The 25,454-nt window shown below is 39.8% G+C and overlaps 1 protein-coding gene across 5 annotated transcripts in view; it reads right to left on the bottom strand.

The window, feature by feature from the left end:
• Nucleotides 1-1,178: 1,178 nt before the first annotated feature.
• Nucleotides 1,179-25,454, bottom strand: part of LOC110256324 (uncharacterized) — a 146,533-nt gene continuing 122,257 nt past the window's right edge. Inside the window, exons 8-11 of one of the 5 annotated variants that reach the window (XM_084990089.1) lie at nucleotides 19,160-19,349; nucleotides 10,361-10,456; nucleotides 4,070-4,181; nucleotides 1,179-2,342 (exon numbers count right to left, since the gene is read on the bottom strand). In XM_084990089.1, coding sequence (XP_084846215.1) covers nucleotides 4,107-4,181; nucleotides 10,361-10,456; nucleotides 19,160-19,349 — 361 coding nt within the window. In that variant the 3' untranslated portion in view covers nucleotides 1,179-2,342; nucleotides 4,070-4,106. Of the gene's footprint in view, nucleotides 2,343-2,398; nucleotides 4,182-6,446; nucleotides 7,976-10,360; nucleotides 10,457-18,396; nucleotides 19,350-25,454 lie in introns of those variants that run through there. The other 4 variants (XR_014824228.1, XM_084990091.1, XM_084990090.1 and 1 more) reach the window with 4 other exon arrangements.

Here is a 25,454-nt window from a genome sequence, read left to right as displayed (position 1 = left end):
AAGATGAGGATTTGAGAAGTGATTAAGTCATGAGGGTGGAGCCCTCATGAATGAGATTAGTGCCCTTAGAAGAAGAGGCCAAAGAGCCAGTACACTCACTCTCTTTCTGCCAGGTGAGAAAAGAGCAAAAGATGATTGTCTGTAAAGCAGGAAGAGAGTCCTCACCAGAACCTGACCATGGTGACACCCCAGTCTTGCACTTTTCAACTTTCAGAACCATGAAAAATGAATGCTTACTGCTCAAACCACATCATCTATAGTAATTCCTTATAGCAGCCCTAAGACATTTAATAAGGAAATATTATATTACTAACATCACAAATAGAAAAACTTGGAATAAAATAAAGTACAACCTATAAAAAATAAAGACAATAAAAATGAAGAATAGTATCAAATTTTAGCTGGACATTGTTGGTGCCCAAAGGCACTGGACCAGACAGAATCCTATCATTTTGTTTTTTTATTGATAAGATTAAAATGTGTTATAGAGATGTGTAAGGTATTTGAGAACATATCTGAGGGGTTTTTTTCCTTTTTCTCTCTTTCCTTTAGGTAATCAGAAGAAATGAAAGGAAATTGAAATCAGAATGGACCACCTTTACCACAGGGATCGCACTTATTTAATAATATCTGTGTACCCATGAAAATCATCTCTTTATCCACCAGTGGTACCTGTACATACTTTGGGAAACACAGACCATAATATATTGTCCCGGAGTAGTAGATACCTCCTCCTGCAAGTGCACATCTAACTCCCTCCCCCTCTAGACTATAAGCTTTTTGGATGGATAGACCATATCTGGTATAAGCTTATAACTTCCATAATGACCAGCATGGTGTTTTGTGCAGAATCAATACTTCAAAGACAGTCACGGTTTGCTTGCCTGAATTTTAAGCTCCCTGAATCTACCTTTCCCCTTGTCATTCTATTTCCATTTTTATCCCAGTGGCCAGAGCACTGATCCTCAAGGGAGAAATAAAAGCTTATAAAGAGTAGACCACAAAGCTAGAAGCAGAATCAGGCAGTGGGATGGAGTTGAAGAGAAACTCGAACCCCAACAAAGTTGTCTCTATTGTTCCATCACTTACACTAGCCACTGGTTAAATCAGACATGGAATTCCTCCAGTGGAATTCCCACCATAGGAGAAAGATAAATGAACTGGAAGAGCAGACATGAACAATGAGACATGAGCCCTCTTTTATTTTTTTTTTCTGCCTTCTGAACATGGAACCAGGCTCAAGAGAGGAAAGAGGGATAAGAAAGCCAATGTTTGTCTGAAACTGAAGTTTCTTTTCATTAAGTTGTAAAAGTTGATCACTGTCATAAAAGATCCCAGTTTGAAGATGGGGAGTAGAAACTGTATTTATCAGGGCTGTGTGTCCCTTTGGCTGTCAGTGCAAATTAAAATCAATTTTAAATGACACATATAGGACTATAAGAAATGGCTCTGAGCAGCTGAGGAGGGCAGTTAATGTCTATCTTGCTGTCCTTCTGTATCTCAGTATAATTATTATATGCCATTCAGAATTTTTAAGTATTATGCAATCCCAGGATTGTATAATACTTAAGCATGGTCTGGGAAAAATGACATGGCCACCTGATGAGAGAGGTGCTTCCAGCCACATCCTGCTGATGCTCTGCAGGAGGCTTTGAGACTCGGAAGTCACAAAGAGAAGCCCCCAAGCTTTATCACACCCATTCAGCATTCATAAATCATCATGGGACCTTGGGCTGGTCTTGACCTCTCTGGCCCCTTAGTTTTTTTATGGGGTCAAACTTAACTAATCTCGATGATTCTTCTAGGTCTGATGTCCTGTGAGTCTTAAAAACTATTTCGGCTAGACACTCTACAGAGCTGAGACCATTCCTGTGTTGACTCAATGAATTATTAGCTAGTTCTCTCTTGAGATTGCCGCTATTATTCTTAGAATATGCCAATCACATTTATAGCCTCATTTTACATTTTTCTTGGCTAAAAGGTGACTTGCTAAACACTGTATCCTAGATTTACGGACATATCACAGTCATCTAAAAATTATCTTGGCCTACAATTGAAAACTGAGGCATGAGCTGGCAAGGCCAAGAGAATAGGACTGTATTTCTATGGCTGGGGTGAAGGAGGACTGGTACTATCCAAGTGAATTTTGACAAGGGACATCAGACCACAGATCTGAGCCCACCTTCCTGTTCCAATTACTACGTCTTTTGCTCTGCAGGTGATGCTGTGACAGAAAGCCATCACCTTAATGAGACATCTGCTTCCATCTCATTGGGAACCATCAGAGAAGTTTCTCCTCTTGTTGTTGCCATATCCTCTTCATCTGTGCCAGAGATAGATACCTGGGGTGTATGTGGTGATACCACAGTTAAATATGTGCAGACAGTAACAACACAACACAATGAAGAAAACATTGTCTTCAACCTTTACTGTGAGGAGCTCACAGTAGCGGGGAGGAGGACATCAGTAAAGGCTATAAAGCAGTGCGCTAAGAGCTACGATGCAGGCAAGCAGTGAGGAGGCGATGAAATCCAGTCTTGGGGTAGAGCAGATGAGGTAACAGCAGCAGGAATGGAAAGGGGTGGGAGGGGAGGAGGGAATTCTTTCCGAAGTTTGCAATCAAGCAAGAAGCCTAACCTTGAAAATCATTGTTAATGTCATTAATTGGACCTTTTCAAGGCAATCCTTTGTACCTCCTTTTAGGGCAAAATTTCTCTAGAAATAGAATACAACAGTCCCAGCAGAACAGGGGAGGAACATGTGTTCAGTGCATGGGGTTACAACATAGGAGTAATGGTGAGCCCCCATCAAGGCAGCCTCAGGTCCTGAAGACAGAGCCCCCACCTCAGTCCCACCCCACTTTATCTTTTCCTTTTCCCTGCTACTTATATACTATACATATACAATTGCATAGATATATACAATTTTTCCTTGCTTTAGAAAAATAGAAGCACACTTAAGGGTGCCAAGATCTATGGGTCTCTTCCTTGACTAAAGGGCCTGTAGACAGAGATTTCAATGGCACCTGCATTTATCCCACACTGACCCACATCCACAACCAGAAAGCATCTCTGAGTTTTGCCATTTGCAGCAAAATCTTCCCTCACTACTTTGGATGTGAGTCTCTTACTCTTTCTCTTCAAAAGATCCCAAAAGATAACAAAATGTGGCCTTTATTCTAAGGTTAATGCAAAGGTAATGGCCAATGGGGCTGCAACATGCAAAAAAAGTATACTCTGTGGCTGGAAATACCCAAAAGATGGCCATTGGGTGCACAGAGTGCCTTGGAGAAGAGGTAGGTCAGGAGCAAGGAAGGTTGGAGGTGACGCCCTGGTCCTATTACATGGGCTTTGCATTCCCTTTTTAAGTAATGTGGAGCCATGAAAGATTCGAGATCAGATAGCATTGTGGTAACATACCACCAAATCATCACTGAAGCAATGCTTCCAAAATGCTGAGAGCACATTCCATCTCAGTCTGCATTGAACTGGCTTGGAGAAGTTCATGGAATGGGGCTGGAATATGGTGGAAAGAGCATGGGCTGTGAAAATAAGACTTGGGTTTGACTCCTAGCTCTATAGCACACTAGTGGGTTGACCATGGGCATTTTTTTGAGCCCCATTTCTTCCTCTGGAAATTACACTTCACCATGGTACAATATAGGGTTATTGTGAAAGTTAAAGGAAGTATGGTATTTGATGTAGCTGGCACAGAATGAATGATGGTTATTGTTACTGTACCTGCTGCCTTGCACAGCTCCAGGGACTGCCCACTGACACTGCAGTCTATGTGGCTGGTATCCCTCATGTTGCAGAGCTCAGCAGGCCTGGCTCTATGCAGCTGACCTGGACAGACTGGACAAGCAACAATTTCCAGGAGACTTCAGTGCTATGCATTACACGACTGCAAAATGGATGGGGTGGCTTTAAATATGACTTTTTCCTTCCTAAAGAGAAGTGAAAGGTTATCTGTATAAAACTGGTTTGTTCTTCATCTGGTGAGAAATCCCTCCATCACTCCTTAAGCATCTACTCAGGAGCAGATTTGAAAGTGGCAATGAATCCCGCACCTCCACAGTTGCTGCTCCTTGTGTTCTGCCAAGGGGTTCATCCATCTTCTTCTACACATTTTCTTTCTGATCTGGAACTTGTCAGAGAGGGAGGCTGGGACAGAGTGGCATCCTGAAAGGTAAATCTCAGCTATAAAGCAAGGCCCGAAAATGCATCGTTTCAGTGTTGTTATACGAACACATGGCTGAGAGGTCTTACTGGGATCATTCCATTTGACCCAATCTACCTCTTCATGATCTTCTTCCAGGCACTTAAGATTAATCTAAAAAAGCTGTGATTCTACTGAGCTATAAGAAATCTTAGAGATCAGCGGGTACAATTCTCTGGTTTAACCAATAAGGCAGGAAACAGCCAGGTAAATTGGTAACGTTAAAAGAGTCAGTTACTGTAAGGACTGGAATAAAGTGTAAGTTTCCAGGAGCATGGCTGTAGAAGTCAAATGGACAGTGGTTTAAATCCTTGCCTGATGATGTACTGTGTGATGTGAGTGCTCTCTGAGGTTTTCATTTCTTTCTCAGAAAGATGGGAAAACAATACTTCCTCTTCAGAGTTGAATAAGCTAAATCAGTTTATATATTTAAACCCCCACCTATACTACCTAGCCTCTTGAAATATCATTTCACTGTATCATAATTGTAAATGTTTAATCATTGACCAAAGCTCCAAGGCAATCCTGTTGAAAAATGATCCACTGAAAAACCCTTCCATTTGCCTCTGCCATGGAAGACAAATGAATAGTTTCGCCTTGCTTACTTTATGATAGAATGTTCTCTTCAGCTGGGAAATTTATAAAATTGAGAGTACAAGTACCAGATCAACATTTTGAAAAATTGTGTCCTACATAGTTTGCTTTTCTAAAGTCTCTAAGGGTCATTCCAAGATAAACTTCAACTGGAGGCATCTAGCCTTTGGCATTTTCCCAAGCAGATTCTAATGTAAATTCAAATAAAGTCACAACTGAATTTTTTCAGAGGTCACTTTTTTAGTGACTTTGCTAGAAAAGACACCGCCAAGAGTCAACAAATGAACCAATAAAATATCCCAAAGCCCTGAAAGATTACCTCAATAATAAACCTAGTCCTTCTTGGTCATTATTTAAGCAAGGCAGATTTTCTTATTCCTCATTCTTCAGCAGAGTAAAGATAGCAAATTAGATGAAAGGGGCTATGAGAGCAGGCATCCTGACAGGAGCAAGGAAAATGCATATAAAGGTAAGGATACAGAAAAAGTAATGGGGAGCGGGGGACACAGAAGTCAACATTAAAAATAAAATAGCAAAACGAGTCCTCTAATTATCAAGACAAATAATCCACATACCTTAATAGTCCCTGAAGACACTTTAACATAGCACAATAGTTGACTTTTAATAAGATAAATTAGAGTTGTCAAGTTACTTCTTCAGGTTTAAAAAGTTAAAATAAATCCTTGACAGTTAAATCGGGAAGTTTCAAGTACTGGGGAAAATTACTTGAGTGAAAATCTTCATTCTCTGACAATGTCAGATGAATAAGGCCTAACTATGAATTATCTTCTGCATTTAGAAATTTATCTTGTTCACTCTCACCAACTTTTTCCTGATAACTAGCAACATAGTGGCTTAGCCGATTCCTGGCCTAAGAAAAAGGCAACTTTGTTTTTAAGCTACAGATGACACATTTCCTTCTCCTGCCCTTTTCCCACCTGACCCTTTGCTCTTTCATATTCCCCCCAACCCCCACAAATCTCTGTAAAAAGTCCAGTTGAAATGGTGTGTTTGGTATGTATTTTTCAGGCTACTTCTCTTCCCTTTCTCCCCACCTCCTGGTAGAACTAATTACTCCTTTATCTCTATTTCCATAGCACATCAGCCACACTCGAACATCACACCAATAAAACTGTATTGTAGACTTGTCTTCCATGAGAAGACTCCAAGATTATTCAGGGCAAGAAGTCTGCTTCATGTACCACCATATCCCCAGACCTGACAATAGTAGACGATCAAACCTCTTGAATGCATTTCTGTTTAATTTTCTAGTTTGTTACAAATTATTTTCAATATTACACATATGGTAATAAAAGACTGTCTTTGAATTTCAGTTATTGATTTCATTGGAAATTCATTCAACTGAAAATACTTTAAAAACACACTTACACATAATACATTGCCATTTCTTTTGGATAAATGACCATCTGGAACTAAAATACTACAAACAGACAATCATTTTAATATTTTGTTCAACAAGCAACTGCTATTTGGATAGTCACATCATTTACGTGACTAATCTTGGAGACAGAAAGAGCCTATCTTTCTAATGCACCCCACTTGTGGAATTGTTTACGCTGACTATCACCTCCTCAGTCCCAGAGGTAATTAAATAATTTAACAGCCCTTTTGGGTTTTTTTGTTTGTTTGTTTTTGTCTTTTTGCCATTTCTTGGGCCGCTCTCGAGGCATATGGAGGTTCCCAGGCTAGGGATCGAATCGAATCTGTAGCCACCGGCCCATGCCAGAGCCACAGCAACGCGGGATCTGAGCCGTGTCTGCAACCTACACCACAGCTCAGGGCAATGCCAGATCCTTAGCCCACTGAGCGAGGCCAGGGATCGAACCCGCAACCTCATGGTTCCTAGTCGGATTTGTTAACCATTGAGCCACAACAGGAACTCCTAAACAGCCCTTTTGGACAGCTTGTTTTATTCTTAATGTTCATTGGTGTAATCAGATTAAATATGAAGTTTAAGCTACAAAATACACTTTGGGCTTGATTTTTTTAAGCGAACTATTCCAAATTTGTAATTTAAAAAGGGAGCTCTTGAATACAACCCAAATTTTATTAACTAGTTTTTCCTCAAATTTCTCACCCTTCCACATGAAAATGTACATGTACCCTATCTAAGGATAGTGAGACAGAGAGGAATGCCAGAACGTTGCAAATGATATGCAGTTTTACTTAATGATATTACATTCAAAGTCATGGTGTATCCTGGTGCTGGGAACAGAATAATTGGCTTATCTGCCTTCAGGAATCCTGTAGGTGCATGCGTAATGATTACATTGTTTAAATGAACATACTGTCATAGATGCTCCTCTTAAAAACACACACCTGGCCAGATCTGCAATAACAGACTGAATTTGTGAGCTCAGCAAGGTTCTCTGGCCTTTGTCTCCACAGGCCTAACTGATCCTGCCTCGTGAGCTATCGGCCCAAGTTTGTGGCACCAGAACCTGTAGCCGTCATGATGAAAAGGAATGACCTGCTGCCTGGCAGCAACTCTGCCTCACAATTGCATGGAGGAGGAATAAAACATGAGCTGTAGGGAGGTTTCTGGTTCATCCAACCATAAGTGATTCTTAGGGCAATATAAAAAAAATGAATAGTTCATACTGGGAGCTAAACATTCATGGGTTGACATTAGCAAGGCTGTGTTCTCCAAGTGCCTGCCAAACTGATATCAGATCATCAGCTACAGGTTTCTGGAGGGCCATCAACCTTCTTGGTGAACCAGGAAAGTGAGTTCCAAGTAGAGAAGCCAAAAGAGATCCACCCACCATATGGCTAAGGTTGGTGGGTCAGGCTTTGAAGGAGAGGAATAACAATGCTGAAGGAATGCCTGGGCCCCTCCCTGTTACATGAAGCAGCCAGACTCTACCTCAGCTCCTCCCTCACTCTGCTCTGACCACAGCTCTGTGACAGAGACTGTCCTGCTGTTCACCATGCCGGCTTCTCTCTTCCTTGGCACACATTGGCACAGCCATCCCCAGCCTCCCTTACAGTTCAGTGCAGTCATGTGACTCAGTTTCAACCAATGTAACTTCTACCCACAGCTGCTACTTACAGTGATCCTCCATAGGCTCCTCCATACTCCCTTCTCCTGTCTGCTGATGGATATCAATTCTCAGCCACCAGCCAGCTTAGAAAACAAAAGCTGAAGATGACAGAACTTTCATCAGCCTGGGTCCCACTCCATTGGAACTTCCTGCCCATGGAACTTACAGGCAAGGAAAGAAACTTTCTTATGTCAAGTCAATTTCAGGATTTAGCAGCTGGGGTTACCTTTAATAAAATCAGTGGACTTTTTTTTTCTTTTCTTTTTTTTCTTCTTCTATTTTTTTTTTTTTTTTTGTAAAGGGTGTTTGCCTACAGCCTAACCTTAATAAGCCCTTCTTGGATTGGAAACTAAAACCAGACATCTGGTCTGGAGCCCAGTTTAATTTTCTGGTGACTAAAGAAATATTTGGCAAGTTTTTGTCTGAGATTAGATCGCAATGTGCACGCCAGTGCACAGAGAACTCCCAATTTGTCTTGCCCTGGAATGGAGATTTTTCTCCCAAACTGGAAGACTGACACCTGATGGCATTTTGCATAGCCAGGAGACTGCCGGGGAAAGGAATCATTGTTTCAACTGTCATCTCCAGAGACGTGTGAACAAGTGCTCCTCAAAACTATGCTGTTTTCTCCTCCCACAGAGAAAAAGCACAGAATACAACAGTGAAACTCTCTGGCAGAACATGAGCACATGCCATTTAGTGACAGCCATAATCTAAAACTGGAAAGACCAGGGCAGCTCTTGCTGTGTGACCTTTGCATCCTCTTGGAACTCATGTGAGAGAGAGATGGCCGAAGACTCTGACTTAAACCTAAGATCTGAAATTGAGTTAAATTCATTGAATAGAGGATACCATTGGCCTCAGGGGTGGAGGTCCCCTCTGTTCTGACATAGCTCTTTTGATGAAGAGAAGCCTGAAGAAATCTTGAAGTCTAGAGTCCATTCTTGCACAGCCCTTTGCTCTCCATCTAAGTGACTTCCTCCCCATCTGAGCTGCTCCCTGACATCTCCCAGCCCTTCACAGGGACTTTGAGCAATGAGGGGAAGCTGTGACACCCACACCCCGCATTAGGGAATCTTGTACTGTGATGGAAAGCAAAAGGTGAAATTACTAAGTGACATCTCAGTAGCTATCTACAATCAACCTAAACTTGGGGAGGAAATATGCTGTGGTGTTAAGAGGTGACACCTGCAGCCCAATATCCAGGTTCAAGTGCTGTTTTGATCACTCCCTTGAGTCTGCCCATGGGTAGAATCTTTTCTAAGTTTCAGTCTCCTACCATAAAATAGAGATGATAAAAAAATAGCTACCCCATAGATTATTAAAAAGAATTAAATTGAATAACATAAGGAAAGTGCTGGGTATATAATAGGTATCAGTAAGTAGTTTCTGATATTAGGAAAGGAAGATAGATGTCATGGTCTTTGCAACATACCCAAGAAACCCTGCCCAGGGTCTGGGAGAGAAGTATGGTTCTATCTACCCCTGATGTTTACTAGAGAAGCAGATTAGGGGTAATGGTGTTCTCAAGCTATGTTCTAAAATGAATTAGAGCCAATGTCTCAGAATGGAAGGTAATGAAAATAATAAAGCAAATATATAGTGGTTATAGATTATATAGAAATATAGATTATATTTATTTATAATGCAATGTAGTGGTTTATAGCATACCAAGGATTTTCATACATATTATTGGATTCAACTTTTAAAATCCTAGAAGATAGATAGATGCTTAGATGTTTCTATTTCCACCATGTAGATGAACAAATTGAGGCTCAGAGATGGGCAGTGATATGCTGAAATCCACATATCTAGCCAGCAATGGAACCAGACTTTAAACCTAGGCCTCTCTATTCCAAAGACAATGGATTGATCCTGTCCACATGGAGAGAAGACATGCCAGACAGACATTTGATCCTTGTGAGCCAGAAAGGATTTTAAATGAGGGCATAAATGAAAATCTTAGAACAGGGTTCTAAGTGAAGCAAGGAGGAGGGGAATGGCAATAACAGCATTTGCTGAAGGGCCCTTTCTATGCACTCAACACTGTGCATCAATAAATATCTCATTTAATCCTCCCAACTCTATGAATGTGTAATTTTGTTATTACCATTTTACAGGTAAGGAGACTGGGATCCAATGTCATATAGATAGTAATCAGTGGGTACTGTACGGTGGAATCAGGGTTCAGGGTTGGCCTGAAAACAGAGCTTGTGTTGATCTGCCCCTAGTTTATGTAGCCCCAGAGGCTTATGGAGAAAGCAAGATATACAATGTCTCTCATTGGCTAATCCAAGAAGTGCACAACAAGCTGAAGGGCAAATGTAAAAAATTAATAAACCAAGGTGTATAAAATACACCTAAACTGTATAAAATGTAACTAAGCTGTATAACAAAAGCTAAATTTTAAAATCACAACAAGATGTTACCCAACCCCAGAAGAAGAAAATTCATTATTTAGAGACAGAACTAGAAAGGCTTACCTTGGACATGGAGGAAAACATCAATGGCTCAAAGAGGTAACCTGGAATATACTTGAGCCTATTCACAGAGAGGCAGCCCAGGGACTCTTTTAGCCTCTTGATGGGGAAAGAAGAAAAAATTAAGGAGCAATAGACACAAAGTGAATCAGCAGAGCCATATTCTTCATCAGTGAGGATATGGGTTGTAACAAGTCCATGGGGCTGTTGTATGGATTAAACGGAATGAACATAAAAAGCCCTGGGATGGCATGCTGCTTTATAGGTGCTTGATAAATGTGAAGAATATGAAATAAATAGTCCTTTGTGACCAACTTCAGGATTTTGTTAGATCTGAGTTCCACCTCTACTCATATTTAGTGAATATTTTCCCTTAAACTGACTCACTTTTTTCTTTAATGGCTGCCCCTGTGGCATATAGAAATTCCCAGATCAGGGATTGAATTTGAGCCACAGATATGACAGTGCCAGATCCTTTAACTCACTGTGCCCTTCCAGGATCGAACCTGTACTTCTGCAGTGACTCAAGCTGCTGCAGTCAGATTCTTAACCCACTGTGCCACAGCAGGAACTCCATGAATCACTTGTTTTAAAACTTAACTTTGTCCTCTGCCATCATAGCCATGAATTCATAAGTTTGAGGTGTAAGAGTTACATTTTTTCCTAAACACTCATGAAAATAATTTAAACCCTTGAGCGATGTAATGTCCACATGCCACCCCCACCCCCCCGCCAATATCACCTCAGGTACAACTAGTTGCATAGTTTGGGAAACACTGAAAGCATGTAAAGAGCCCTGAGTGAGGGGCCAGGAGACTGAAGATCTAGGCCTGGATGGTCAGAAAGGCCACCTTCATGAGGCATGTTCTCTGACAGGAAAGTGGGAAATAAAGAACATGTGATTTATGTTGTGAGAAGGTGTATAAGATAATAAGGTGAAAACATTTCATAAACAGGGACATTACAAATTGATGGTATTTGTGTGACTCTATCTTCTATTAAAGAACTTATTTTTTTAAAAAATCAAACATATCTGGCAATGGTCAACCATTTAGTAAAATAATATATTCTAAAATTCGAAGAGAATTCTCTATTGCTTTTAACACTTCAAAAAGCATCAACTCATTTCCTTTTCTTGCAGAGATAACACAACTGCACAATCCCTATAAAGGTTAGTGAGCAGAAAATCAAACTCTGTTCCTTTGCTCTGGATTATATTATTATACTAGGCTCAGAGCATGAAAAAAGCCCAAAAGATCGTCTTGTCTAGTCTTTTAATTTTATAGAGGGGGCACTGGTCCTGGAGAACTTTTAAAACCTTTTTGTGATCATGGAGAAAAATAGGCTTCAAATCATGTGTCCAAACCCCTCAACCAATGCTCCTGCCATTGCATTATCCTGTCCCTGGAAAGACAGGGGACATCAGGGGAAGAGGAACTGGAGCTGCTGTGTTCTATATAATCCACTAACATCCAGTTAGGAGAGGGCCCTGTGGGCAAGTCAGAGGACCAAAACATAGGTAACACTTTTAAGGTGTCCACAGTTCTTCAGAAGGAACTGGATATACACAAACATGGCCCAGCTAATAGGAATGTAAAAGAGAGAAATTGGTTCAATTTTCTCAAACTAACCCAAACAGCAATCACAGGGATGCAGACTGAAGCTAGTGCTTATATATTTAGCTATTACTATGGGGGTGGCTGCACCTGCCCAGGGATGTCTGCTTCCAACTCACTACTATGAGGGGACTGCTGCACAGGGTGAGCCTTGTGGTCCTTAAGTCAAAAGACAACGTCATCACCATTAAGGATATGGCAACCCCAATCTCCCCAGAGGCTGCTGCTGGGATACTGGTAACTTTCTCTGGCTGCCTAATTCCTGTCCTACTCAGGTTCACCTACTTAGTCCTCAACCAATCACTCAGTAGACTAAGATTTGCACTAGCATTCAAAACAGCAGAACAATGAGCTAGGGAACAATCTCTCTAGCATATGTCTAAATCATAGTAAACTACCCAACAATGTCCTCATGTTCTAACATCTCTGGAAAGATGCTCTATGCAATTTCTCATATAAACATGCCAAGAGTTAGAGTCTTAAGGTGCACCTGATCTAAGAAATATATATCATCTTTTAGAAAAGGAAGAGCTTACTCTTTAATAAGAAAAATCTAATCAATAGTGTTTTTCTAAGGGGAAAAAATGGTTAAAAATTTAGAGTGATTCCATTTAGCTTATTTCCATCACTCTATCATCCCTGATATCATTTTACTGGGCTGTCCACTATGTTCTAGGTCGCTAGAGGAGTGGGAAGAGAAAGGGACATGGAGACCAAAATTGAGCACATGTCTAGTCTACAACAGATGCTTTACATCATTCACAGCAGTCCTCTAAGCTAGGTATTCTTACACCCATTTATAGGACCAGAGTAGAGTCAGTAGATTCAACAATAATCTTATGATAATAAAAAGGGCATGGACAACATGTCAGAAATTATGCTTAGTACCTTTATATAATAATACACTTACTATGGGCCAGAGCCAGTGCTTGGACACAGCAACTTGGCTCTGGGATCTATGACCTTGCCCATCAAACCAACTCCCTCTGTCAGGCCCAGAGCCTCCAGCTAGTAGGTGGTGCTGCTGGGTGCAGCCTGCAAACTACAGGGCTCCAGAAGTGTGTTCTTCATCACCAGATTCCACCAATACGTCTCTTTGTTAAAGCCAGACCATTCATTTGGTGCCCTTGACTCCACTTTCTTCCTCTTTAGGGACTTTGCTTCACTACTTGCATTACACACTTTCTCTATCCACTGGATTCCTCCAATCTGCTCCCCAAACTTCTACAGATGAGCTTTCTCCTGCACACTTCTCCCCAGCCCTGCTTCAGACTTCAACTATCATCCTCTCTTCCTCCCCTCCATTGTCTCTTCTTGAGAGTAGCCTTCACGCTCTGCTTCTCCTCCACACCTCCTCTCTACCCAACTCCCAAGTCTCTGAAATGGTCTCCTCTCCTCCCATTCTCCTGGCCACACTCCTAGCTCCAGCCTGTAAGAACCTTTCCTGGAATGCTTGCAGGAGCCTCGTGAACAGACACAGCTCTCCATTCCCAGTCCATACTTTAATATATCTGGGCCTTTGATCATGCTCTTCTCCACATGGACTGCCTTCCCCAGTGCCCATCTCCTCTTGCTCAAGTCCTATACATCTTCCAGTTCCAAATATAATCACCGCAGCTTCCTCTGAGCTTTGTTATGACCTTCCTTTATGCAATACTTCTTATTGAAGTACATGTATCATCTCCCCTAGCCTGTACCTAACATGAGAGCAGTTTTCTTATCTAACTCAACTTTTTGTCTCCTATGGGGCCTTGTACAGAGAGGATGCTCAATCAACAGCCATTCACATTCCAGATTCATATTAAGGTGCAATATTTATTTTTCTCTGACTTCACTCAGTATGATAATCTCTAGGTCCACCCATGATGCTGCAAATGACATTATTTCCTTCTTTTTATGGCTGAAAAAATATTCCAATCTAATTTAAAAAGTGGTACAAAAGAACTTATTTATAAAACAGAAACAAACTCACAGACTTCAAAACCAATCTTATGGTTACTGTAGGGAAAACTGTGGGGAGGAGGAAGGAATTGGGATGGTGGGAATAACACCCCTACTCCCCACAGTTTCCTCTATAGTATAAAATAGATGTTTAACCAGAATCCACTGCATAGCTCAGGGAAATTACTCAATAGTTTGTTGATAGTTTCTAATAACCCATATGAGAAAAGGAATGGAGATATATACACATATATGTGTATGTATGTATGTCTGATTCACTTTGCTGTATACTTGAAACTAGTACAATATTGTAAGTCAGCTATAATCCAATAATTTAAAAAAAAAAAAACAGCCTTCATTGTTCATTCCCTGACCATAGGCTTAATTCTCAACAATGAGATATTCCTGCATAAACTCAAGCCAGAGGTTGCTAAGCTCTGGATCACCCGCTGCCCTGTTAGTAGGAACTGAGTCTACCAAAACTCACCTGGGAGAACTGCCTTGTCCTCTCATAGGACCACATCAGATCTTCTGAAAATAGGCAGAAGTAAATGACTTCTAGGAAGTCAGGGAGTTTTGACAGCAGAGAGGAAATATTAGAAATGTGGCTCAGTGTAACTACTCTCCAGTTAATAAACATTTATTAAGACTATTGAACTCACTATTGAAATGCTATAGCGCTGAGTTCCCATTGTGGCTCAGTGGTTAACGAATCCGACTAGGAACCATGAGGTTGCGAGTTCAATCCCTGGCCTCGCTCAGTGGGTTAAGGATCCAGCATTGCCATGAGTTGTGCTGTAGGTCTCAGATGTGACTCAGATCCCGAGTTGCTGTGGCTTTGGAGTAGATAGGCAGCTACAGCTCCAATTGGACCCCTAGGCTGGGAACCTCCATATGCCAAGGGTGCGGCCCTAAAAAGACAAAAAAGAAAAAAGAAAAAGAAATGCTATAGCTCAACATTCATTCCTATGTTGCCTTATCCTACTCAATGTCTGGTCAGTTCAAATTAGTAGGCTCAGGCAGTTCTGGTTTGGGACATTGATTCTGAAAGCATTTAAAAGCTCTTTGGGAGTTCCCTGCATGGCTGAGCAGTTAACAAATCTGACTAGCATCTATGAGGTCATGGATCTGATCCCTGGCCTCGCTCAGTGGGTTGAGGAGCTGGCATTGCCATGAGCTGTGGTATAAATCACAGACATGGCTTGGACCTGGCATTGCTGTGGCTGTGGCATAGGCCGGCAGCTGTAACTCCAATTAGACCACTCGACTTGGAACCTCCATATGCTGTGGGTGCGGCCCTAAAAAGCAAAATAAATAGATAGATAAATAAATAAATGGAAGCTCTTTGTCCTTTACGCCTAAGTTGCTTTTCCCCAGGAGGGTGGCAATACAATGAATTCCTAAAAAGCCTCTGTAAGAACACACAATGCTCTCTTATAAATATTAATTGAGCACAACAGGATTCTTAGCTGTCAGGTGCTAGGTAAAGTGCACATTTTTGCTAGATATTTTATGAGTCACCCCATCCTTTATCATCTTCATAAGCCTTAAATATGCCATGCGCAACATGGGGTCTCATCTTAACCCTTATTTCAAAGAGTTTGAAAGCAAAATACATTACTCTTTTCATTTCTAAATTATCTCATTTAATTTTTACAATAGCCCTTTATAATGCTATTAGCTTTCTTTTGCAGACAAATAAACTGAAACTAAGAAAAGTTAACTTACCCAGCAATTTATTTAATTATAATATTCAAGCTATAGATTCCCTATAAACACTACACATAGAAAAAATAGTGAGATAGTCACTCTAGAATATTGACAGAGGGAAGGTAGACTGAGAAAATATTTTTAGAAAGCAAGTGCATTAATAATAAATATATATGCATGTACATATGTATATACAATGTTATATATGTAATATTTTACCCATTAATTCCGCTTCTAGAAATAGAGCCTAAGAAAATAACCAGTTATGATTTTTTTAAATCTTATATAAAGATGTTTATTATAATATTATGATAATGATAAATAGTCAATAAAAACAACTAAGCAGTAGTATAGCCATAATATGTAGTCCTTGGAAATTTTTAAGTGGTTTTTAAGTTAACAAAATAATCTGGCATACTATTAAGTAAAAAAGGTAGAAAATAGAATATATAGTATGATTGCAATTCAAAAGGCTAGGGAAAACACACCAAAACAGTAACAGTGGTAGACTTTTCTTTTTTATATGTTTCTGTTTTCAAATTTTTCTACTAAGTTCAGATGTTACTTTTGTAATCTCAAAAAAAAAAGGTTATTTTAAAACAACAAATATATATTTTAAAAAATCACATGCAGAGTTACACAGGAAGTAAGAGCCAACACCTTGCCTTCAACTCCAGGGCCCTGGCCCCTGCTCCACTCTCCCTTGCTATGCAAAGGAATGAGTCAGTCATAGAAAATCCATCAGCATCACTGGGTCATCAGACAATTCTGCAAACTGGCCAATCAGCATCAAGCAAATTAGACGAGATTGTTTCCTATGTAGTCTTATGCAAGACACAGTCCCAGTAAGGTAGTCAAGACCATTTACCACCAGACAAATACACATTGTCTGTTCTGCTTCCTGCAATTTTATTTCTTAAATATACCAAAATAACTGTATCCTTCTCTATCTCTAATGCTTTCTTCCAATCATTTAACAACAACCTTTATTTCAGATATAAGTTACCATTGAATCTGGGTATAAGACAGTCCTCAAATCCCTCAGGAACTAGAATTAACCTGTTGCAAAATATTTTCATTCCGTCTTCTCAGAAAAGAAATCGGAGTGAGAGCTCTCTAGCAGTTCCCCACTGATAATGGCCATTAACCAACAACCCAAAGAATTATTGCCATAGCAAATTTGTAATATCTGCAAGGACTTGTCAAAGCATTTCATATTCTGTCCTATAAGTAAAACTTCACAGATGGATACATCTGTTTATATTTTATATTAATCATATTTATCTTCTATATACAGGGTCTCTAACAGAGATATTATTCTTGGGCCATGCTGTTGGAAGAAAGGACAATTGGAAATACAGAAAAACTTCCTGAAACTTCTTCACAGTCAACATCTATAAATGAAAGAAAAACAGGTGGCTTGGGGAATTGCATATTCTATTGCTTATGTTACAGTTTGAAGGGATTGTATCATCAGTCATTAATCTTTATAATTGTTGTTGCCCTACTAATCTCAAAAACTTAACTGAGGTAGGTAGTTCTAACAGTGGGGTGTAAAAAGGAAAGGAGCTGGTGATGAGAAAAATTGCCTTTTTCTGAGATGTGCACACATTGAGCTCTGCAATAAATCTAGTGTATAAATGGACTTAGTTCTACCCGCACACACTAGTTTCCTCCTGGAAACATCGTGTTGCAAAAATACAAGTGGGGGGAGATAGTTTTCATTTTTGATAATATAAGATAGACATGACTTTCACTAGATAAGAGACATGCTAGGTTATTGTGAATCAACGCTTATCAACATATTTATGGTTACTATGGAAACCATTAATTCTGGATCATCTCATCTGATCACACGACAAGTTGCTATTGTTTGAGCAAAGAAGAAAAGAAGAAAAGAGTTTGTTTTTCTTTTCCCAAAAGTTGCTGGCTCAAACCAGTTGCCTTAATTTGTATTCCTCTCTGACCTGATAAATGTTATTACATTGTCAGATAACACTGTAGGAATTTTATAGTCTTATGCTATACTCCTTTAAGGAAAGTTTCTGGTCTAGAGTAAGTAAAATAATATGTTAAGGAAGGAAAACATTATCAAGGCTTTCCTTTAACACTGAACTCTTTCTACAGAAGCTCTTTAATAATAGCTTTAAGATTTAAGATTTATAATTATGAAGTACAGTCCCAACACTGACAAACTCATTCATGCATTCTTTGACTGAGACCATTCTCCTTGGTCTTTCCTCTACTGTATGCTAAATGTAGGCATAACAGCTTACAGGAGGTTCAGACAAATCACTTTGGCCATAAATAGTAAATGTATTTCACAGGACACTACCAGAACCTTTATCTTGTTCTACTTTTTAAATGTTGACTTTTAACGGCTTAGATTTGGAAATCTCTATTTTATTCCTGCCATGGAAAGCTTTGAAAATGGATGTTCAGGCATTTTAAAGTTTGTAGTCCAAAAAATTTTTAATCTATATGCATCAGTTAATTCAGTTGCTAAATGATTTCCTATAATGTCTTTTTAGAATTAGAGATAGAAAAATAGGGCAGCTCAGAGCACACTCGGGTGCTTTGATAAATAGAATATATTCCAGAATTTCTGTTATCACAGTGTCTCCACAAAAGAAGTTTTCGGTACTTTGACCATTTCATTTAATCTATTTTTCACTTCTAATGGATTTTTATTTTCGCTTAATGAAAATAGTTATTTTAGCCTTTATTTTCACAATAATTTTCCAGGCAAAATTAGATTTAATTCCTAAGAGATTTTTTTTTTTTTTGCAACAGTTACAGTGAATAAGCATTCTTAAATTCAGGACTCCAGATACTTTTACTCTGTACATTTTGCCTTATAACGTTGGGATTTGTGAAATTATTCCTCCTCTGCATTATTTGAAGCCAAGGCTGAGAAAAGGACAGAGAGAAAATCTACATGGATTTGTCTTACATTTACTTCTTTTTTAAAAAGTACCTTTTTCTCCTGATGTTTTCTGTCTTTATTCAGCCAGGGGCCCCAGACTCCTATACTGGTCGTCAGCATAATCTACTCTGTATCCCACTGCACACCGAGCTCTCTCATTCAATGAGTTCACACTATTCAACCATTCACTTTTCAAACAAGCAAAACACATTTCTCTCCTCCTTCCCCACGTTCTCAAGGTAAAGGAAGTGTGGAAAGATTGCAAAGACTGTTGTTGTTTTGGAAGGGGGCATTTTCACACAATCTTTGAACTCCTCTGATTGTTATTTAAGACAAATCTTAATGCCATACTCCTTACTCTCAATTCTTGAGTGTCTACTGGCTCCTTACAAGGGGTGTTTCCTAAACAGCAATCCAGGGTACATTATTTGCCATTTTCACCAAGTTCCTTCTCTTTATGGTTACACATTCTGCAGTGTCAGTCATCTGTAGGGCAGTTAGAGGTGTTAAGATCTCTAGACTCACAGGGAAAGAAATCTAAGCATCCACTCTGGTGAGCACTTTCAAAAGGGATTTCATAAAGCCAATGTGGGGAGAGGCAAGGCTTACCTGTGAGGCATGCCTGTGGTGCAGGCAGTGGTGTGCTCGCTGGACAGCTCCCAGAGCTTTAGGTACCAGTTCATCTCCACTTCGCGCACCAGAGCCAGTTGCCGTGCCCTGAGTTGGGTTTGCCCTGAGGGGCTGAGGCTTCTGTCTTTGCCATTTTCTGCAGCTTTCTTGGGTGATTTGTCTTTGCTCCCTATGGAAAGCCCAGATAGTCTCCTTAATTTGGGGTTCTCTTCTGAGATCTGGCTCCCAGCTGCCCCAGTCCGAGCTGCCAGCATCCTGGAGGTTTGTGACTGTCTCCCAGAGTAGACGTGAAGTCACTGTCATCAAAGTAATTTGAATTGATTTTTCTGTTTCTGCCTCCCTCCTCTTTCCTGTCCTCCCCCATCCCCTTAACCTTATCCTGCCACAAAGCTGTAATTGAGCTGGGTCTGTGTCTGGGGATGAAAAGGTATCTCCAACTTTCCTGAGGAAGAGCGAAGGCAGCCACTATCTGTGATATCCTGGAACATGGAAATTTTAAAAACAACCTCCAATGACTTTGTAGTACTGAAGGTTTATGGTGCTATTTCTCCTGCAAAGTTTGGACTTCTGCTTCATTTAACAATGATAACTCTGAACCTTAGATCATTAGAGTTTGGTAAATTATATTTGATCATGTTAGAATTTTTTTTAAAAAAAAGACAACCGGAGGCTCATTAGCCATTCTTAATTAGAGTCCCTTTAGAGTTTTTAAAGTTTTAATATGAATTTCCTCAAATAAGTTTAACAATATCAAAGCAAGGGCAGGATCATTCCTTTTCTGTAAGACTTAAAATAATTCTTTCAATCTATTTTATAATCCCTTGGGAGAAGGAGGCTTTTTGAATGTCAGTGAATCACATAACCTAAGTCAAACATTCCTTCATTCCTACAGCCTACCATAACTGGTAATTGACCCTCTCAATACTTGTGATGGATGGAGGCATAGGAACCACCTTATAAATGAGGAGACTGAGGCTGAAACTGGAGTGAAAAAAAATAGTAGGGTGATAGGTAGTGGCAAGAGCCTCTGTGTGCAGGGGTGTGGATGTGGGGGTGTGGATGTGGGGGTGCCCACTGCATATGAAAACTAGCTCTGAAAATGGAAAGAAAATTCAGTTAATGACCCTTGCGGTTAAGATGGATGGGATTGACCCACACATGCCTACCATCCAGTCTGACCTCTGTCCTAGTCAGGGGACAGTGATATCAGAGCCCACTTAGATGCCTACCACCAAGTTATCTGGTGACCCCTGAAGCCCCAGGCATCCCCCTAATCAACCTCAGTCCCTCCTCTATGGACACTGCATGTAAAGAACTCAGGAAAGTTTGTAAATAGATTATAAATCATAGAGGTTTAGTGAGGTCTTACATCTTCTGAGAATGGCAGGAGAAGAAGAAGGAAAGAGGCTCTTCTTAAAGAATTAGCTCTTCTAGAGACTTGTGGTTGCCTGATGGGAGGGGGAGGGAGTGGGAGGGATCGGGAGCTTGGGCTTATCAGACACAACCTAGAATAGATTTATAAGGAGATCCTGCTGAATAGCATTGAGAACTATGTCTAGATACTCATGTCGCAACAGAAGAAAGGGTGGGGGAAAAAACTGTAACTGCAATGTATACATCTAAGGATGACCTGACCCCCTTGCTGTACAGTGGGAAAATAATAAAAAAAAAAATTAATAGGCCTAAACACACACACACAAAAAAAAAAAAAAAAAAAAGAAATACTGATTTATGGAGTTCCCGTAGGGGCTCTGTGGTTAACGTATCAGACTAGTAACCATGAGGTTGTGGGTTCGATCCCGGGCCTCGCTCAGTGGGTTAAGAATCCGGCATTGTCGTGAGCTGTGGTGTAGCTTGAAGACATGGCTTGGATATGGCTATGGCATAGGCCAGAGGCTACAGCTCTGATTAGACCCCCCAGCCTGGAAACCTTCTTATGCTATGGGTGTGGCACTAGAAAAGACCAAAAAAAAGAAAAAAAAAGAAAGAAAGAAAGAAATACTGATTTAGAATATATAAATAAAAACATTAAGATTACATTTTGAGATCCAGAAGATCTCTTACGTACAAAACTGGCATTTAGACACCACAAATACTGAGATTCCAATTCACTTATTTGTCATTATAGAATATTTGTTAAAGTTGAAAGTGTCATCAAATCCCAGAATTCCTGAGACAAAAGCTTTAGCCTATTTTTATTTTCTCATATATTTTAAATGATGTAAGTCATTCAGTTAATTTAAAATAAATCTTTTGTGTGAAAAAAAAAAAAAGAATTAGCTCTTCTAGAAAGCATGTTGATGCCTTTGAGGACCTTGGCTATTAGTTAATCAAAGCCAAGAGTGAGGGAAGAACAAATCATGCCACGTGGACTCTCCCATATTCAAGAAAAAGCTGTTTAGTATCAGTATCCAGGGTAGTCTAGGATTAGAACTGCGACCACCAAGCCATGAGCCCACTGAAACATCTATCAAAGGGCAAAGAAGCAGCCACTGTCAAGCACCAGGTTGGCCCTACTTGAAGCTATGGGGGCTTGGGAACCTGTAGCACCAGTGGCTATAGCCTCCCCAGCTTCTCTCTCTGCCCTTCATCCCTTGAGTCATTGAAAAGCTCTGGCAACATGGTATCCATAGCAACGGGCTCTTCAAAGTGAAGACTGGTAACAGTCTCCCCAGTCTGATATTGCTGGGGTTGTGTCAACAGGGGGCTCTGCAGTGGAACTTGGTGGGGGTGGGTCTTGGGGAGACAGCATCTACATTCATCAGCCAAAGGGGTTTCATATTTCCCTTGGCTTGCATTTCTCAGAAAGCAGAGTTGTAATGTTTAAGAGCTCTGCTCTGGAGTCAGACTGCTTAGGTTTGAATCCTAACTGCATCACGCACCTGCTCTGTGATCTTAGCAAATCACTTAACCCCACTGTGCTTTAGTTTCCTCATCTACAAAAAAAAAAAAAAAAAAAAAAAAAAAAAAAAAAAAGATATAATTATCTACTTGTGGCAGTTTTAAAAAACAGTCTTCAGGAGTCCCCATTGTGGCAGAGCAGAAACAAATCCGACTAGTATCCATGAGGATGAGTGTTCGATTCCTGGTTTTGCTCAGTGGGTCAGGGATCTGGTGCTGCAGTGAGCTGTGGTGTAGGTCGCAGAGGCAGTCAGATCCCACATTCCTGTGGCTACGGCATAGGCCAGCAGCTGTAGCTCTGTTTCAACTCCTAGCCTGGGAACTTCTATATGCCACAGGTCACAGCCCTAAAAAGCAAAAAATTAAAATAAAGTAAAATTATAAAAGACAGTCTCCAAATTCTTTGACATTCCTTCCATTGAGAGGTGGGGTCTATTTTCCTTCCACTGAATCTGGGTGGACTTCTGACTGCTTTGCTCAGTAAAAAAAAATGGTAAAAGTGATGCTATATGGCTTCCACAGCTACCCCAGGAAGGCCATGTGGCTTTCACCCACCACTCGTGGAACATTCATTCTGGATGAAGCCATGTTGAGAATGTGACTACCTTGAGAATGTCATGGAGAGTCACATGTAGGTGTGCTCTCATCATAGCCCCAGACAATTTCCCAAACAATGGCCAACATCAACCACCAACTCTGAGAGCAAGCCAGCTTGGGAATCCAGATGCAGTCAGTCCTTCAGATGACTGTGGTCCCAGGCTACATCTGATTGCAACCCCATGAGATATCCCAAGTGAGAATGGTGCCTACAAGCCCTGCCCATATTCTTAACCCACAACATTGTGAGATAAATAAAATGCTTGCTTTATTACCTCTAATAAGTTTTGGATTATTAACTGTGCAGAAATAGTAACCTTTGTTAAACCCTACTATAAACCTTTAACAAAACATCGTGAAATACTTAGAACAGTGTCTAGCATATATTAACATTTAATAAGTATTAATATTTATTATCTGGGTTAGATACTATTGTAGCACTAGAATTCAAACTTTCTGCTTACATTTCCATTTTAAATTTTGAAAAACTAAGCACCAACTTAAACATTTTAAAATATGTAACATTTGTCATGATAAATTTAAATAGTCATAAAAGATGCCACATCCAGCATAAGTAGTGCTATTTTAGAAATAACATTGTTACATCACTACTTTAAATGTATCCAATGGAATTTAAATCCCAGAGCTATTTGATATCTATCATCATCCATTTAAAAAATTCATGAACATGCTCTTCTTTGGTAGTTGGAAATATTACATTCTTCCTTTTCCTCTCTGAACTTGTTTTTCCTGTCTACTCCTCACCCAGAATTTTATTTTGATATAAAATTCTTGTATGTTGGGAAATATTTTATCGATATCCCTATCAAATAATTCTCTACAACAAAAATATGGACATAAATTAAAATGTCAAATTTTTATCTTCCATGTCCATAAGACTCTAAGTATTATAAAATGTCTTAGGAATTGAGTTATTATGACAATTATTATTGAATGTAATTGATAAAAATTATATTTCCTAAATTTTGATAAATTATTACTTAACATAAAAATAAAATTGTATTGAATTTGTTCTTTTTTTTTTTTTTTTTTTTTTTTTTTTTGTCTTTTTAGGGCTGCACCCATGGCATATGGAGATTCCCAGGCTAGGGGTCAAATCAGAGCTTTTGCCACTGGCCTACTCCAGAGCCACAGCAACACCAGATCAAGCCACATTTGCAAACTACACCACAGCTCATGGCAACACCAGATCCTTAACCCACTGAGCAAGGCCAGGGATCAAACCTGCAACCTCATGGTTCCTAGTTGGATTCGTTTCCACTGTGCAACTAATGGGAATTCTTGAATATATATCTTTTAATGACATGGATTGGGTTGGGATTTTTTTCTGAATTAGGTCCTATATCCACAGAGTAATAGTATTTATTGGTAGAATGAGACAAGCAAGATTCAGCATTCTATTCCCCTTTTTTTTTTTTTTTTTTCGTTTTAAAGATTCATGTTCTGAGAAACCTTGTCCATATAGGTATATTAATGGAAATGGAAGACTTTTATTATAGTAAAATTATTCAGTTCTTTAAATGTCTTCTCAGATATACATGTGTGTGCATATATATATATATATATATATATATATATAAATCACAATGTGTCATTTTAAAATGAGGTGTTAATATCTATCCACTGACAACTCTGAGATACGGAGCTTTAGAAAGCAGTGACAGAGAAGTGATATGATCACATCTGTGTATTAAAAGGTTCTCTCTGACTACTGTGCCAGAACAGACTGTAGAGGGTCAAGGGAGGAAGAAGAGAGGGGAGGTTGGAGGCTGCTGAAATAATCTAGGGGAGGTGACAGTGGCTTAGACCAGGAGGTAAAGGTAGAGATTATTTTTAAGTGTTCAGGCTGCATACATATTTTGGAGATGAAAAGGACAGAATTTCCTGGTGGATTATTACCAGAAAAGCAACATAGGAGTTCCCATCATGGCTCAGTGGTTAACAAACCAGACTAGTATCTGTGAGGATGTGGGTTCGATCCCTGGCCCCGCTCAGTGGGTTAAGGATCTGGCATTGCCATTAGCTGTGGTGTAGGTCACAGATAAGCCTCAAATCCTGCATTGCTGTGGCTGTGGTGTAGGCTGGCAGCTACAGCTCCAATTCAACCCCTCGCGTGGGACCTCCATATGCCACAGGGGTGGCCCAAAAAAGACAAAAAAAAAAAAAAAAAGAAGAAGAAAGAAAAGCAACATAAAAGAGAGGTGTCAAGAATGGCCCAAAGGATTTTGATCTGAGCCACTTGCTGAGACTGGGAAGATGGAGGAGGATCAAGTTTGCTGTGTGGGGGAGGGTTGCTTTTTTATGTACTCACATACTCAGCATATCTGATGCTCTGAGGATCCATGTTTCCATCCATTATAATTTCCTACAGTCTAAAGAATTTCACTGAATATTTCTTATAGAACTACTAGCATCAAATTCTCTTATATCTAAAAGTATCTTTATTTTACCATCATTCTTTTTTTTAGTAGTGATTGTTTTTTCCATTATAGCTGATTTACAGTGTTCTGTCATTTTTCTACTGACAGCAAGGTGACCCAGTCACACATACATGCATACATTCTTTTTTCTCACATGATCATTCTCCATCACAAGTGACCAGACATAGTTCCCAGGGCTATACAGCAGGATCCCAGTATTTATCCATTCCAAAGGCAATAGTTTGCATCTATTAACCCCAAATTCCCAGTCCCTCCCACTCCCTCCCCCTCCCTCTTGGCAACCACAAGTCTGTTCTCCATGTCCATGATTTTCT

Source organism: Sus scrofa, chromosome 13 (assembly GCF_054392235.1).
Source record: "Sus scrofa isolate SSC_HxYL_T2T_F1_AM1 chromosome 13, Sscrofa_HxYL_maternal_Yorkshire_Landrace_v2.0, whole genome shotgun sequence".
Taxonomy (NCBI): Eukaryota; Metazoa; Chordata; class Mammalia; order Artiodactyla; family Suidae; genus Sus; species Sus scrofa.
The sequence above is the reverse complement of the archived record's forward strand: the minus strand, read 5'-3'. Positions and strand labels throughout refer to the sequence as shown.